This window comes from Petaurus breviceps, unplaced genomic scaffold (genome assembly GCF_028583685.1).
Source record: "Petaurus breviceps papuanus isolate PSGF00001 unplaced genomic scaffold, PetGlider_PUasm1.0 558, whole genome shotgun sequence".
Lineage (NCBI taxonomy): Eukaryota > Metazoa > Chordata > Mammalia > Diprotodontia > Petauridae > Petaurus > Petaurus breviceps.
This window is the reverse complement of record NW_027186376.1, coordinates 2,357,686-2,373,124: the sequence shown is the minus strand read 5'-3', so window position 1 is coordinate 2,373,124 and position 15,439 is coordinate 2,357,686. Positions and strand designations below refer to the sequence as shown.

The window sequence follows — 15,439 nt, the reverse complement described above, 5'->3', positions numbered from 1 at the left end:
CAGTCATAGTAGTAAAGAAGTTAATACACCATAACACAACAGAGAGCCACGCCATCCTTTAGCCTTCCCACAAACCAACACTCACAAGCCTAGCATCCAGGAAGCATCCTTTTCTCCCTCCAGCTCTAACTGCTCTTACTCCCAGCTTCCTGTGGGCTCTGCTCCACCCTTCAGCAAAATGCTCCCACCACAAGCTTCATGTAATTACATTCAGTCTATTAGGGAGCAGGAAAGATCTTCAAATTACTATTACACCAAGTCGACTAGCATTGATTAAGTGCCTACTGTGTGCTAGGCATTAGCTATTGTAGCAGCACACTTCTCTATTTGTCCATTAATAGGACTTATCATTAGAAATTGTGAACTATAGATGCTATGGCCACGAGTTGCCATGGTTATAATGCTCCAGAAAGACATCTGCCATGCCTCTCTTCTCCTGTCTTCATTCTCTCTAATGAGCCCCTCAAAACAGTTGCTGTCCTTGAAGAGACTGGGAGGAGCCCCTCCCCACAGTATCAGGGCCTTTGTGGCCAGTCAAGGCCATACCATACTTATAAATAATATATTAATGCAAAATCACTTCAAGTGATATTCTTTTAAAATTATATTTCCACTTCCAATAAGCATGTATGTGAGTATATGTTCACACATCCATGGATGGACATACACACACAAACACACACACAACATACAAAATATACCACCCCTGCTTAAGTCATAAGGGGGGAAAACTTATTTTTCTAGGTTTATGTAGGTTTTTTCTTTTCTTTCTTCTTTTTTTTTTTTTTTAGTAAATATGAACTAAGATTTTGGGCTCCAAAGAGGGAAGAAACCAAAGACAAGTGATATTTGAGATTCAGCCACTACTCATACTATATAAAGATACTTTCCTACTGGGCAAATATACTTTTGTTCATGTCTGGGCAAAACCAGCACGCTAAAAGGTGGGTTTACCTTCACATGGGTAAAATTACCTAAATCTGGTTTGGATATTTAATTTAAATATCCCTGAAAAATGAAATGATTTCACAGGAATTAAAATTTAGTGGTGACAACCAGTATGTGGTCCACCTAAATTGGGAGTGGGACAAATGCTAAATATTCATGTTCGTTTCTATCCTCACTTCAACTTGTGGGATATGCAGAGGTAAGATCTGACAAGGACATATAATTAACTCCCTTTGTTCATCATAAAACTAAACTTATTCTTTATTTTTATGTCATTTGAGAACAGTTTATCCAACCACACACCAGATCAATCAATCAATCAGTAAACATTTATTAAGCTCCTACTACTACAGTGTGTGTTAAGCACAGGGGGTATAAAAAGAAACAAAAGACAGTCTTTGCCCTCAAGGAGCTTATAATTTAATGGAGAAGCCAAAATGCAAGCAAATATATATAAGGCAAACTATAGACAGCATAAATAGGAAATGACGGAGGAAAGGCACTAGAATTGAAAGGGGCTGGGGAAGGCTTCCTGTAGGAGGTGGAATTTTAGTTGGAACTTAAAGAAAGCCAGGTAGGTCAGTAGGTAGAGCTGAGGATGGAGAGCATTCCAGGGCATGGGGAACAGCCAGAGAAATTGCCCAGAGCCTAGAGATGGAGTTCTTGTTCGTGGAATAGACAGGAGGCCAGTGTCACCAAATCTCGAAAGAGTAAGTTGGAGAGCAAGGAAAACTGGTAGGAGGGAGCTAAGCTACAAATGACTTTGAATGTGAACCAGAGAGTTTTGTATTTGAGCCTACAGGCAAAAGGAAGCTATTAGAGTTTATTGAGCAGAGGAGGGTGACAATTTTTTAGGAAAAATCACTTTAGTGACTCTGAGGTCATCCTATTTCTGCGTTTATGGTTCATATTTGAGTGGGACGAACGTGAAGCCCCCTCAGGGAATAGCTTGGCCGTTTGCCTGCATGCTTACATAGCCTGCGATTGTTACAAACCATTCCTGGCCCCCTCAGCACATCCTATTCAAACTCGTTCAAACTGTATAAATGGGTTGTTTTTGAGACACAGAATGTTCTATAAACACCAGGGGGCCCAAGTCCCCTACCTCCTTTTTCCTTTGTTTCTGGGGAAATGTTAGAGTTTCTGCCAATCGATTGTACCTCCAATATGCCCAGCCAATGGGCTGAGGAGGGGGTGGGGGTTAGGGAGGGGTTGGGGTTAGGGTCTGTAAATTCTGCTGTGCTGAAAACCGCCCTGCACATCTCCGAGATCACCTTCTTAAATGGGGGAGAGTGCCCTTTCTCAAGATAGAATACAAGACTTTTCCTTTTTACTGCTAGGACCGAGGCTATTATTTCTTTGAGTAAGAATTCTAGCCATCCCACGCATACTCATAATCATGCATTTGATGTGCATAAGCATTATTCAAACTGCTGTCCTACTTATCTGTGTCTGTATGAGGTACAGGAAGAATGGGAAAAGAAGATCCTAACTTGTATTTCTCAAAAAAAATATGAATCTTATTAACCCTTTAACAGCAGCAATGAGATTTCAGGAATATTTCAGGACTCATCCCCTCACTAGGTTGTATAAATAATGCTAGCGTGTAAATACAGCTGTTTTGTTTGTTGTTACCGTGATGCTGAGCTTTCGCTTAATCCTTATGATCAGTTTTTTCCCTCAGTTCCTTTAAAAACAAACGCCCAACTCTTAAAGTTTTGACCTCCTCCCATTCCAGAGGGAATCATATCACATACTACTTTCAGCTTTGAGGTTCTGCTTTCACAAAATCTAATGCTTCCGTGACTAACTTCAACCCATTGGAACCTTCTAGGGGTACGAAGAGGTAGGAAGTGATGAGAGAGGGAAGAAGTCTTCATCCTCCTTGGAACACCAAGCCTCGGAACAGAAAATACCTCTGGAGAATGGCTCTGCAAAGTCTGAGACCTGATTTGCCTCAGTGGAAAAAGGGATTTTCAACATTTCAAAGCACTGTTTCTTTAAGCGCTATGTAGGGTGTTCTGGGGTTATCTTCTCCTCCCCTTCCAGTTTCCTCTATCGCCCCACACGACACAATTTACTATCCACGTTCTACTATTATCATAGAGTGAGAGACGGAGGGTTGGAAGGGAACCCCACGGCCATCTAGCTCAACCTGGTCATTTTACAGATGAAAAGACCGGGGCGCCGAGTGGCCACGTCCCTTGCTTTGCAATGACACGGGCCTCCTTGTTCCTCAGCAACAACTCCATCCCCTCATGCGTTTCCTCTCCCTCCTCATGTACACTTCTGGGCCTTCTCAGATCCCAGCTCGGATCTCCGCCTCCACATCCGATCTCCCTCCCTTAAAGCCTCAGAGGCTTTGCCTCTGACACCAGCTCCAATCCAGCACGTGGCATCTCATGCTATGTCCCCCCCGTCTACTGCGAGCTCCCCAAGAGCAAGAACTCTCCTTGTCTTCATGCCCAGCACTTAGCGGAGCGCCAGGAACATGATAATTACTTCATAAATCCTTATTGACTTGCCGTTTTTATTTTCCTGAGGTCTATCCCCGGTGGACTTTGAACCCAGGTTTTCCGACTCTAGAGCTAGACCTTTTCGACCACCTCTCCCTGACCGGACTCAGGGCTCCTGAAGGGCTGGACCAGGAGTCGGATGGCCTGGGGTCTTAGCTCCCTCCCTCATTTACCATCTGGGTCTGGATGTGCAAGTGACTTTCAGCAAGTCCGCTTGGTTCAATTACCCCAGATGCTCAATTTCCTCTGTAACGTGGAGATAACAGCACCTCCCCTGCCCGCCAGGGTATAGTAAGGATCAATGCACGTGAAATACCTTACAATGAAATTAGAAGTACTATGTAAAGTCACATCAACGGGAATAGATTACCCGTCCGTAATTCCCTTCTGGTTCCCTGGGGCTAATTCCCTCCAGACATCCTGTCAATGTCAGAGGCAAAAAGGGTCCCGGGCCTTGGCCGCAATGGAAGGTGTTTTTGTTTTGTTCTGTTTTAACTGGAATTTCCTCTTGTTGGATACCTATCTCCCAAGTCACCTGTTATCCGACAGGGAAAGAGCGGAAGAACAAAGTTCAAACTCCCCAGACCTCCCACACACCTTGGGGGGAGATCTGCGCAACCCCGGCACCGGCTCAGACTCACTGTGGGAAATCCAGTCTGGCCGCGCTAGATGCAGGGCGCAAAAAGCAAAAAGCGCAGCAGCTGAGCAGTGAGAAATGAAGCCCGGGGGAAAGTAGGAAAGCCATGAAATCCAAGGCGAGAACTTCCAGAAAAAGTCTGGAAGAGAGCTTCTGCTGGAAAAGCTCAACGACAGCCACAAAACCCGGGACAGACCGCAGACTAGAATACAGAGGGAAAGGAGGAGACGGAGCCTGGGGAGGGAGGGCAGCAGGCAGATGGCAGAGAGTGGAGCCAGGGAAGACAAAGACGCAGGAGGAAGGAGCTGGAGCCCTCCCGGCCTCGGCCCGCTGCGGTCTTTTCTGCGTTACCTGTGCTGCCTCCGCCTCGGCTGCCTTTATCTTGGGGGAAGATGCCAGAACATTGCTCCCACTCCACTCGGCCCGCGAAGCAGAGCTCCGCCACGATGTGCAGCGCCTTCTGACACAGTGTGCTCACCCCGTCCCCGGGGAAACTCATTGTCCTTCCTCTGTCAGCCTTCTCCTGGACCTTTCTGTCTTTCTCTTCCCTTATTAGATCTCCCCACCCAGCCCCTGGGCTCAGTCTGACACTCTCTTCTGTTTTCTAAAGCATCGGCCCGGCTGGAGGAGGTTTGATGACTGCAAGCACCACGGAAGCCACTAACTCCTAGAAGCCCCAAGTTAGTCCCAAAACTGGAGGGGAAGAGAGGACAGGGCAGGTGAGGGAGAGATGCTGGAGCCTCCTTAAAGCCAAAGAGGTTTGCACCAACTCACAGGCAGTGAGCGCAAACCAAGGAAAGGAGAGCGATCTAGGGGAAGAAGCGCGATCCAGGGAAAGACGGGAGGGAGAGAAAGAAAAAAGATGGATCTCCAGTTGTAAAAACCACGCTCTCTTCTACACAACATGCGTGTGCGTGCGTGTTGGCGCCCACGCTCTCTTCCCGGCTGGCTGCTGGCCAAGCATTCACTAAGCAGGTAGCGCGGGTCGGGATAGACAGGTAACCACAGGAGGGCGATCTTACTCGTCCGTTTGGGGTGTAGGGCGCAGTAGAGAGGGAAGAGCATCTCTGCGTTACAAGGGTGCGCACCTGTTTCTGTCCACTTACGGAAACTTGGGGCAGCGTTCCCCAACCCCATACTACCTCACCTACAGCTCTGCACCCCAATCTCCCCTTCAGCACCCTCCCTCTACCGCAAGCGCTTTCTGCCTTCTCGTGCATGCGTGCGCTGATGTAAGGGTCCATGATGACTGATTGATTGATTGAGATGGTGGCTGGAACAAAGATGATTTCATTTTCATCTGACGTTTCTTTTGTATAAAACCTTGGAATGATTTTTAATTGTGTATTTAATTTGCCTGTTTAGCTGACTTTTTAAAATTAAATTTTATGTTTATTTTTAGTTTACATCATTCATTTCCAAAAGATTTTGAGTTACAAATTTTCTCCCCATTTTTCCCCTACCCGCCACCCCAAAACAGCGATCCCACTGAATATCCCCTTCCCCAATCTGCTCTATCCTATATCTTCCCCCATCTCCCCTCCGATTTTCCAGTAGAACATGGTGGATCTCTATGCCCCAATGCCTGTATATCTTATTTCCCATTTGCATGTAAAATAATAATAATATATATATATATTTTAAACATTTGATTTTAAAACTTTGAATTCCAGATTCTTTCCCTTCCTCCCTCATCACCCACTCTTATAAGATAAGCAATTCAGTATAGGTTGTACATGTGTAGCTATGCAAAGCATTTCCATAGTGGATATATTGTGAAAGACTGACTATATTCCCCTACTTCCTATCCCACCCCACCCCCACTTATTCTATTCTCTACTTTGAACCCGTCCCTTTTCAAAAGTGGGTGCTTCCAACTTTCCTCCCCTCTAGCCTGCCTTCCTTTCCATCTCCCCCCTCTCATTTCCTCCCCCCCCCACTCTCCTGTAGGGTGAGATATCCTATTTAGTGTGCATATCATTCCCTCCCGAAGCCAAATTCAATCAGAGTAAGGTTGACTCATTCCCTTTTGCCTTCCTGTTCTTCCCCTCCATTGTAACAGTTTTCCCTTGCCTCTTCTATATGAGATAATTTACCCTATTCTGTCTTTCCACATCTCCTCTCATTATATTCCCCTCTCACCTCTTAATTCCACTTTTTAAGTATCATTCCTTCCTATTCAATTGTCCCTGTGCCCTATGTCTATGTATACCTGTACACATATATACACACACTCACATATGTATTCATACACCCATATACCCTCCTATGTAGACATATATATGTATGTATACATATATATATATATATATATACATACACACACATTTCTGTTCCCTTCAACTATTCTCATGCTGAGAAAAGTTTCATAAGTTACATTTATAATTTTTCCATGTAGGAATGTAAATAGTTCAACTTTGGTAAGTTCCTTATGGTTTCTTTTCCCTGTTTACCTTCTCATGCTTCTCTTGCTTCTTGTATTTGAATGTTAGATTTTCTATTCAATTCTGGTTTTTTCATCATGAATGCTTGAAAGTCCTCTATTCCACTGAATGATCATATTTTTCCCTGAAACATAATACTCAGTTTTGTTGGGTAGGTGATTCTTGTTTTTAATCCCAGCTCCTTTGACCTCTGGAATATCATATTCCAAGCCCTTCGATCCTTCAGTGTAGAAGCTGCCAGATCCTGGGTTATCCTGATTGTGTTTCCACAGTATTCAAATTGTTTCTTCCTGGTTGCTTGGGTTTTCTTTTTGGGATCTTTTTTAGGAGGTGATGGTGGATTCTTTCAATCTCTATTTTGCCCTCTGGTCCTAAAACATCAGGACGATTTGCCTTGAAATTTTCCTGAAGGATGATTTCTAGGTTCTTTTTTTGATCATGGCTTTCAGGTAGTCCAATAATTTTTAAATTATCTCTCCTGGATCTATTTTCCAGGTCAGTGGTTTTCCCATGAGATATTTCACATTGCCTTCTATTTTTTTTTTCATTTGTTTGGATATGTTTAATAGTATTTTGATTTCTCATGAAGTCACTACCTTCCATTTGCTCCAATCTAATTCTGAAGGAATGATTCTCTTCAGTGAGCTTTTGAGATTCTTTTTCCATCTGGCAAATTTGGCTTATTAAGGCATTCTTCTCCTCATTGGCTTTCTGAGCCTCTTTTGCCATTTGAGTTAGTCTATTTTTAAGGTGTTATTTTCTTCAGTCAGGTTGTTGACTCTCTTTTCATGATTTTCTTGCATCATTCTCATTTCTCTTTCCAATTTTTCCTCCACTTCTCTTATTTGGCTTTCAAATCCTTCTTAAGCTCCTCTATGACCTGTAAGCAGCTTATTCTTTTCTTGGAAGCTTATGGTGCAGGAGTTCTGAATTTGCTGTCTTCCTGCCATTCCATGCTTTGATCCTTTTTGTCCCCACAATAGGAGTGAAAAATTGGATTGCTGTGCTTGCTTTGCTTGCTCATGTTGCCACTCAATCACTTGACTTTTGAGCTTTTTGCCACAGTAGAACTCTGCTACCAGAGAGGAGAGCTTTGTCTCAATTGCTGGGGTTTTCTTAGCTGCCAGAGCTATTAGTTGGCTGTCCTCTCTGAAGCCTCCATATGCTCTCGAAAACTGGTCACACGCCCCAGGACCTCCACCCTAGCCAGTGATCCAGATTCAAGCAGGTTAAAGCAAGAGCAATTACCCCTCAGACTGGTGGCTTGGTCCCCCTACAATCTCCATGCCAGGAGCTCTGAAGCAGCCATTTGGCAGCAGCTGCACAGCCGCCACACCTTAGCCACTTCTCCTTCCAGGGGGCAAAGGTAGACCACACTCAAGGACTCATGGTTCCCAAAGTCCACACTGCACTGACCTCTCACTTTGTCCTTAGCATCTATGGGTTGATAATTCTGGAAACCACCACAGCTGCTGGCGATCTGAAGTCCCTCCAGCCAGAGGCTGGTTGTGGCCACCCTGAGGCTAAAACCTCCAGTTTGTGTGGGGCTAGGCTTGGCTCCCAGAGCACTCCACTGGCCCCTTCCTGCTGGCCTGCTGGACTGTCTTCAGCAGAAAGTTAGCTTCTCTGTGTCATTTTGTGGGTTTTGTAGCTCCAAAGTTTGTTTAGAGTCATTTTTTACATGAATTGGAGGAGGTGGAAGTGGGAGCTGCACAGAAGTCCTGTTTCTACCCCACCATCTTCTATTTAGCTAACTTAAAAAAAAATTTAATCCATTGTGCTTCAAACACAAATGCTGTGATTCATTTTTCTGCCATCAATTTTAAAAAATAATTAGTTCATTTATTTTTAGTTTTCAACATGCACTTCCATAAAATTTTGAGTTCTAAATTTTCTCCCCCTTCCTTCCCTCACACCTCCCCAATATGGCAGGCAATCTAATATAGGCTGTACTTAAACTTTCACATTAGGAGGAAACACAAGAAAGAAGAAACAACAAAAGAAGAGAAGAGCAACTAGTATGCTTCCATCTGCATTCAGACTCCAAAATTCTTACTCTGATATGGATAGTATTTTCTGTCATGAATCTTTTGGAGTTGTCTTAGATCCTTCCATTGGTAAGAAGAGCTAAGTCTATCAAAGTCAGCCATCCCACTGTATGGCTGTTATGGTATACAATGTTCTCCTGGTTCTGCTCATTTCACTCAACATCAGTTCATATGAGTCTTTCCAGGTTTTTCTAAAATCTGGCTGCTCATCATTTCTTATAGCACAATCGTGTTCCATTACATTTATATACCACAATTTGTTCAGTCATTTGCCAAATGATGGATATTCCTTCAAATTCCAATTCTTGACCACCACAAAAAGCTGCAATAAATATTTTTCTACATGTGGGTCCTTTTCCCTTCTTAAGATCTCTTTGGGATGCAGCCCTAGAAGTGGTATTGCTGTGTCAAAGGGTATGCATGGTTTTATAACTCTTTGGGCATAATTCCAAATTGCTCTCCAGCACTGGTTGGATCAGTTCACAACTCCACCAACAATGCACTAGCACTCCAATGTTCCCATATCTTCTCCAGAATTTATCATTTTCCTGTTTTGTCCTCTTAGTCAATCTGACAGGTGAGATGTGGCACCTAAGAGTTGTTTTGATTTGCATTTCTCAATCAGTAGACTGGATTCTTTGGATTTATCAAACAGGAGATCACTAGGGTCATTGGCTATTGTGTTATGCATTCCTAATCAATTCCAGTGATCCACCACTGTTTCTTAGCCAGTATGATAATTGCTGCTTTTAAATCAATTTAAGATCTGGTAAAGCTAGGCCACCTTCCTTTGAATTTCTTTTACTTAATTCTGTTGATATTCTGGACCCTTTGTTCTTCCAGATGAATCTGTTGTTGTTTTTGCTTGCTCTGTAAAATGCTTTTTTGGTCATTTGATTGATATGGCACTGAATAAGCAAATTCATTCCAGTAGAATTGACATTTTTATTCTATTAGCTCAGTCTACCCATGAACAACTGATAGTTTTCCAATTATTTACATCTGACTTTATTTGTGTGAAAGGTGTTTTATAAGTGTGTTCACATAGTTCCTCAGTTTGTTTTGGCATGTAGATTCCCAAATATTCTATAATGTCTGCAGTAACTTTAAAAGGAATTTCTCTTTCTATCTCTTGCTGTTGGGTTTTGTTAGTGAAATATAGAAATCCTGGTGATTTGTGAGGGTTTATTTTAGATCCTGCAACTTTGCCAAATTTGTGTATCATTTCAAGTATTTTTTACTCAATTCTCTAGGATGCTCTAAGTATATCATCATCGTCTGCCAACAGTGATAGCTTATATAAATTCCTTCACTTTCTTTTTCTTCTCTTATTGCTAAAGCCAATGTTTCTAATGCAATATTGAATAACGGTGGGATAATGGTCATTCTTGTTTCACCCCTGGCTTTACTGGAAGTTCTCCTAGCTTATCCCCATTACATACAATGCTTGCTTATGGTGTTAGATGCTACCTGTCATTTTAAGGAAGATTCCATTTATTCCTGTGTTCTCTAGTATTTTTCATAGGAATGAGAATATTTTGTCAAATGCATCTAACTAATAATTATTAATAACTAATAGTTTATATAGTATTGGAATTAATTGTTCTTTAAATTGTTAATAGAATTCATTTGTAAATCTATCTGTCCCTGGACATTTTTCCTTAGGGAATTCATTGATGGATTTTCCAATTTCTTTTTCTGAGATGGGATTATTTAAGTATTTTATTTTCTGTTCTGTTATTCTGGGTAATTTATATTTTTGTAAATATTCATCCATTTCACTGGGATTGTCAAATTTATGGAGATACAGTTGGTCAAAATAGTTCCTAATTATTGTTTAGATTTTGTCTTAATTGTTGATGAATTCACCCTTTTCAAAATTATCGATGCTGGTAATTTGGTTTCCTTCCTTCCTTCCTTCCTGCCTTCCTTCCTTCCTTCCTGCCTTCCTTCCTTCCTTCCTTTCTTCCTGCCTGCCTGCCTTCCTTCCTTCCTTCCTTCCTGCCTTCCTTCCTTCATTTCTTTCTTTCTTACTTTCTTTCCTTCTTTCCTTTCTTTCTTTCTTTCTTTCTTTCTTTCTTTCTTTCTTTCTTTCTTTCTTTCTTTCTTTCTTTCTTTCTTTCTTTCTTTCTTTCTTTCTTTCTTTTTTCTTTTTGATCCAATTAACCAAACATTTGTCTATTTTATTGTTTTGCTTTGTATTTCACAAAACCAGCTCTTAGTTTTATTTATAAGTTCAACAGTTTTCTTAATTTCAGTTCTATTAATCTCTCCTTTGGTTTTCAGAATTTCTCATTTGTAATTTAATTGGGGATTTTTAATTTGTTGTTTTTTTCTGTTTTGTTTTTGTCTTTAATCTCCAGGACCTAGTATACTGACTTACATAGTAGTTATATTACAACAATTTGTTGAATTGTTAAATGAATTTGTTTTTAATATTACATGAATAAAATTTAATCCTTTTCTAAAAGCTTGTAATTAATTTCATTGTTTTAAAATTCATTTTAATAATCATTGTTTTGATCCATACAATTTCATAGACTCTAATTGCTTGTCATGGTAACCCTGGATTTTCCATCAGTAGTAACATAGGTTTGGGCATGTTCCAACCAATGTATAAGTAGGGATTCAAGTCTGTTCCTAAGAACATATTTGTGTCTGTTTAAAAAAAATCTAAGCTGAGCATGGCAAGTCACTTTACCTGAAGGCTAGCAATTAAATGATACATTTTGGCCACAGTTATGATAAGATCAGGAAAAAGAAAGAAAATATATTGGCCCTCAGTCCTCTACAACTCCCTGCTACTTCTGCAGTGATAGTAACAGAATGGTATATAAAAGCTCAGAAAATGCTCAGAATCATTTAGTTTTTAAGCCATTTTATACAGATTACCTGGACTTTTGGCTCAATGAAATGATTGCATGCTATGGGAGGAACAAAATCAAGTTGATTTTGACATCATTAATATAAATTTAAAATGTTAAAGGATATTAGATGTTAAGGATATTAGAAAACAAAGAAAAATATGATAGCTTGCAGGTTCTTAAAAAGACAGAAGTAAGTGGAATTTAGAACTTGGTTATTTTGCATACTAGTGCTCAAAATATAATATTTGTCTCAAAGGTTATAATGAATGTAACAGTAGAATATATGTAAATATCTGCTATAAAAGATGAGGAGGTATATAAAAAAATCCCACAGGGATCTCAACATTAAATAAATGTGTAACATCTACTCTGGGCTACCTCTCCAATTTGACAGTCACTATATGGATCCCCAGTGTGATCTGACTATACTCTCACAGTTTTTTAAACTCTTTTTTCTTGTTATTTTTTTCTTTTTTATCTGTTTTCTTTTTTTCAATTAATTTATTTTTAGCTTCCAACATTCAGTTCACAAGCTTTTGACCTTTAAATTTCCCCCCCTCCCTCTCTCACCCCTCCCCAATACAGCATGCAATCTTATATAGGCTCCACACATACATTCATATTAAATATAATTTCACATTAGTCATGTCATAAAGGATTATAACCAATGGAATGAATCACAAGAAAGAAGAAACAAAATAAAACAAAAAAAGAGAGCAAGAAGTATGCTTTAATTCACATTCAGATTCCATACCATTCTCTTTGGATATGTATGGATGGCATTTTCCATCATGAGCCTTTTGGACTTGTCTTAGACCCTTGCCTTGCTGAGAAGTCTATCAAAGTTAGCCATCACACAATGTGGCTGTAACTGTGTATAATATTTTCCTGGTTCTTCTTACCTCACTCAACATCAGTTCATGTATGTCTTTCCAGGTTTTTCTGAAGTCCAACTGCTCATCATTTCTTATAGCATCATTGCATTTCATTTCCGTTACATGATATTACAATTCCATTACATTTAAATACCACAACTTGTTCAGCCATTCCCCAATTGTTTGGCATCCCATCAGTTTCCAATTTTTTTGCCATCACAAAAAGAGCTGCTATAAATATGTTTGTATATATGGGTGCTTTTCCCGTTTTTATGGTCTCTTTAGGATATAGCCCTAGAAGTGATATTGCTGGCTCAAAGGGTATGCACAGTTTTATAGCCTTTTGGGCACATTTCCAAATTGCTCTCCAGAATGGTTGGATCAGTTCCCAACTCCACCAACAATGCATTAGTGTTCCAATTTTCCCACATCTTCTCCAGCATTTATCATTTTCCTGTTTTGTCATGCCAATCAGATAGGTGTGATCTCAGAGTTGTTTTAATTTGCATATCTCTAATCAATAGTGATTTAGAGCATTTTTTCATATGACTAGATAGCTTTAATTTTTTCCTCTGAAAACTGTCTGTTCATATCCTTTGACCATTTATCAATTGGGGAATGACTTATATTTTTTGTAAATTTGACCCAGTTCTCTACATATTTTACAAATGAGGCCTTTATCAGAGACACTGGTTGTAAAAATTCTTTCCCAGTTTTCTGCTTCTCTCTTAATCTTGGTTGCATTGGCTTTGTTTGTGGGAAATCTTTTCAATTTAATGTAATCAAAATTATCCATTTTTCATTTCATAGTGTTGTCTCTCTCCTGTTTGGTCATGAATTCTTCAGTTCTCCATAAATCTGAGAGGTAAACTATTCCTTGCTCTCCCAGTTTGCTTATAATCAGCCTTTATAACTAAATCGTGTACCCATTTTGACTTTATTTTGGCATACGGTATAAGATGTCGGTCTATACCTAGTTTCTGCTGTACTGTTTTCCAGTTTCCCCAGCAATTTTTGTTAGATGGTGAGTTTCATTAATTCCCTTGACATCCTTGACCTTTTTTTCTTCTAGATGAATTTCATTATTTTTTCTAGCTCTATATAATGATTTTTTTTTTTTGTAGTTTGATTGGTATGGCACTGAATAAGTAAATTAATTTAGGTAGAATTGTCATTTTTATTATATTAGATCAACCTACCCATGACATGCAACTGATGTTTTCCAATTATTTTGATCTGACTTTATTTGTGTGAAAAGTGTTTTGTGACTGTGTTCATATAGTTCCTGAGTTTGTTTTGGCAGGTAGACTCCCAAATATTTTATGATGTCTACATTTTATCTTTAATGTCTAAAATGGCTACATTATATCTTTAAGTGGAATTTCTCTTTCTATCTCTTACCGTTGCACTTTGTTAGTTATATATGGAAATGCCAGTTATTTATGTAGGTTTATTTTATGTCCTGCAACTTTGCTAAATTTGTTCATTATTTCAAGTATTTTTTTTTTACTATATTCTCTACCTATACCATCATATCATTTACAAAGACTGATAGCTTTGTTTCTTCTTTGCCTATTCTAATTCCTTCAATTTCTTTTTCTTCTCTTATTACTAAAGCTAATGTTTCTAGTACCACATTGAATAACAGTGGTGATAATGGACATTCCTGTTCCACCCCCAATCTTATTGGAAATACTTTTAGTTTATCCCCATTACATATAGTACTTGCTGATGATTTAAGGTAGATACTACTTATCATTTTAAGGAAGGCTCTATTTATCCCTGTGTTCTCTAGTGTTTTTAATAGGAATGGGTGCTGTATTTTATCAAAAACTTTTTCTGCATCTATTGAAATAATCATATATCATAGTTCTGTTAGTTTTGTTGTTGTGATCAATTATGCTGATAGTTTTCCTAATATTGAACCAGTCTTCATTCATGGTATAAATTCTAACTGATCAAAGTATAGTATTCTCGGGCAGCCAGATAGCACAGTGTATAAGAGCACCGGCCCCAGAGTCGGGATGACCTGGGATCGAATCCAGGCTCAGATACTTAGCAGCACACCCAGAAATAACTGGCTGTGTAACCTTGAGCAAGTTACTTAACCCCAATTGCTTTAAAAAACTATAGTATTCTCACGATAAGTTGCTGTAATTTTTTTCTAATATTTTATTTAAAATTTTTGCATCTATATTCATTAGGGAAATTGTTCTATAATTTTCTTTCTCTGTTTTGACTCCTCCAAGTTTAGGTTTGAGTATCAGTAACATATTTGTATCACAAAAAGAATTTGGTAGGACTCCTCCAATTTTCCCAAATAGTCTATATAGTAGTAGAATTAATTGTTCTCTATGTGTTTCATAGAATTTGCTTATAAATTCATCTGACCTTGGAGATTTTTTCCTAGGGAGGGCATTGATGACTTGTTTAATTTCTTTTTCTGAGATGGGATTATTTAAGTATTTTACTTCCTCTTCTGTTTATCTGGGCAGTTTATATTTTCATAAACATTCATTTCACTGTAAAATTTATTTGCATACAGTGGGGCAAAATAGTTTCTAATTATTGTTTTAATTTCCTCTTCATTGGTGATGGAATCATCCTTTTCATTTTTGACACTGATAATTTGGTGTTTTTCTTTCTTTTTTTAAATCAAATTAACCAAATGTTTATCTATTTTGTTGGGGGGGTTTTCATACAACTAGCTCTTAATTTTATTTATTAGTGCAATATTTGTTTTTTTGTTTTGCCTTTTTTGGAGAACAATTGGGGTTAAGTAACTTGCCCAAGATTACACGGCTAGCTCTTTTTTTTGTGGGTGTTAAGTGTCTGAGGCTGGAACCAAACTTGGGTCCTCCGACCCCAGGGCCGGAGCTCTTACTCACTGCACCCCCTAGCCACCCTGCAATAGTTTTCTTAATGTCAATTTTCTTAATCTATCCTTTGGATAGATTGTATTGCATTGTATTGTAAAAATAGCTTGAAATCTATTATTGGTAGGCCACCTTTCACTTTTTAAAATTAATTCTCTTGATATTTTTAAACTTTTTTCTTCAAGATGAATTTTTCTAATGATTTTTTTTAGCTTTATAAAATAATTC

The 15,439-nt window shown here is 39.2% G+C and overlaps 1 protein-coding gene across 1 annotated transcript in view; it reads right to left on the bottom strand.

Moving 5' to 3' along the window:
* The window catches only part of SYT10 (synaptotagmin 10), a 90,799-nt gene extending 85,824 nt beyond the window's left edge, over positions 1-4,975 (bottom strand). Inside the window, exon 1 of the mRNA XM_069102826.1 lies at positions 4,453-4,975. Within this exon, the coding sequence (XP_068958927.1) occupies positions 4,453-4,600 (148 nt within the window). The 5' untranslated portion in view covers positions 4,601-4,975. The remainder of the gene's footprint in view (positions 1-4,452) is intronic.
* Between the last annotated feature and the right edge of the window lie 10,464 nt (positions 4,976-15,439).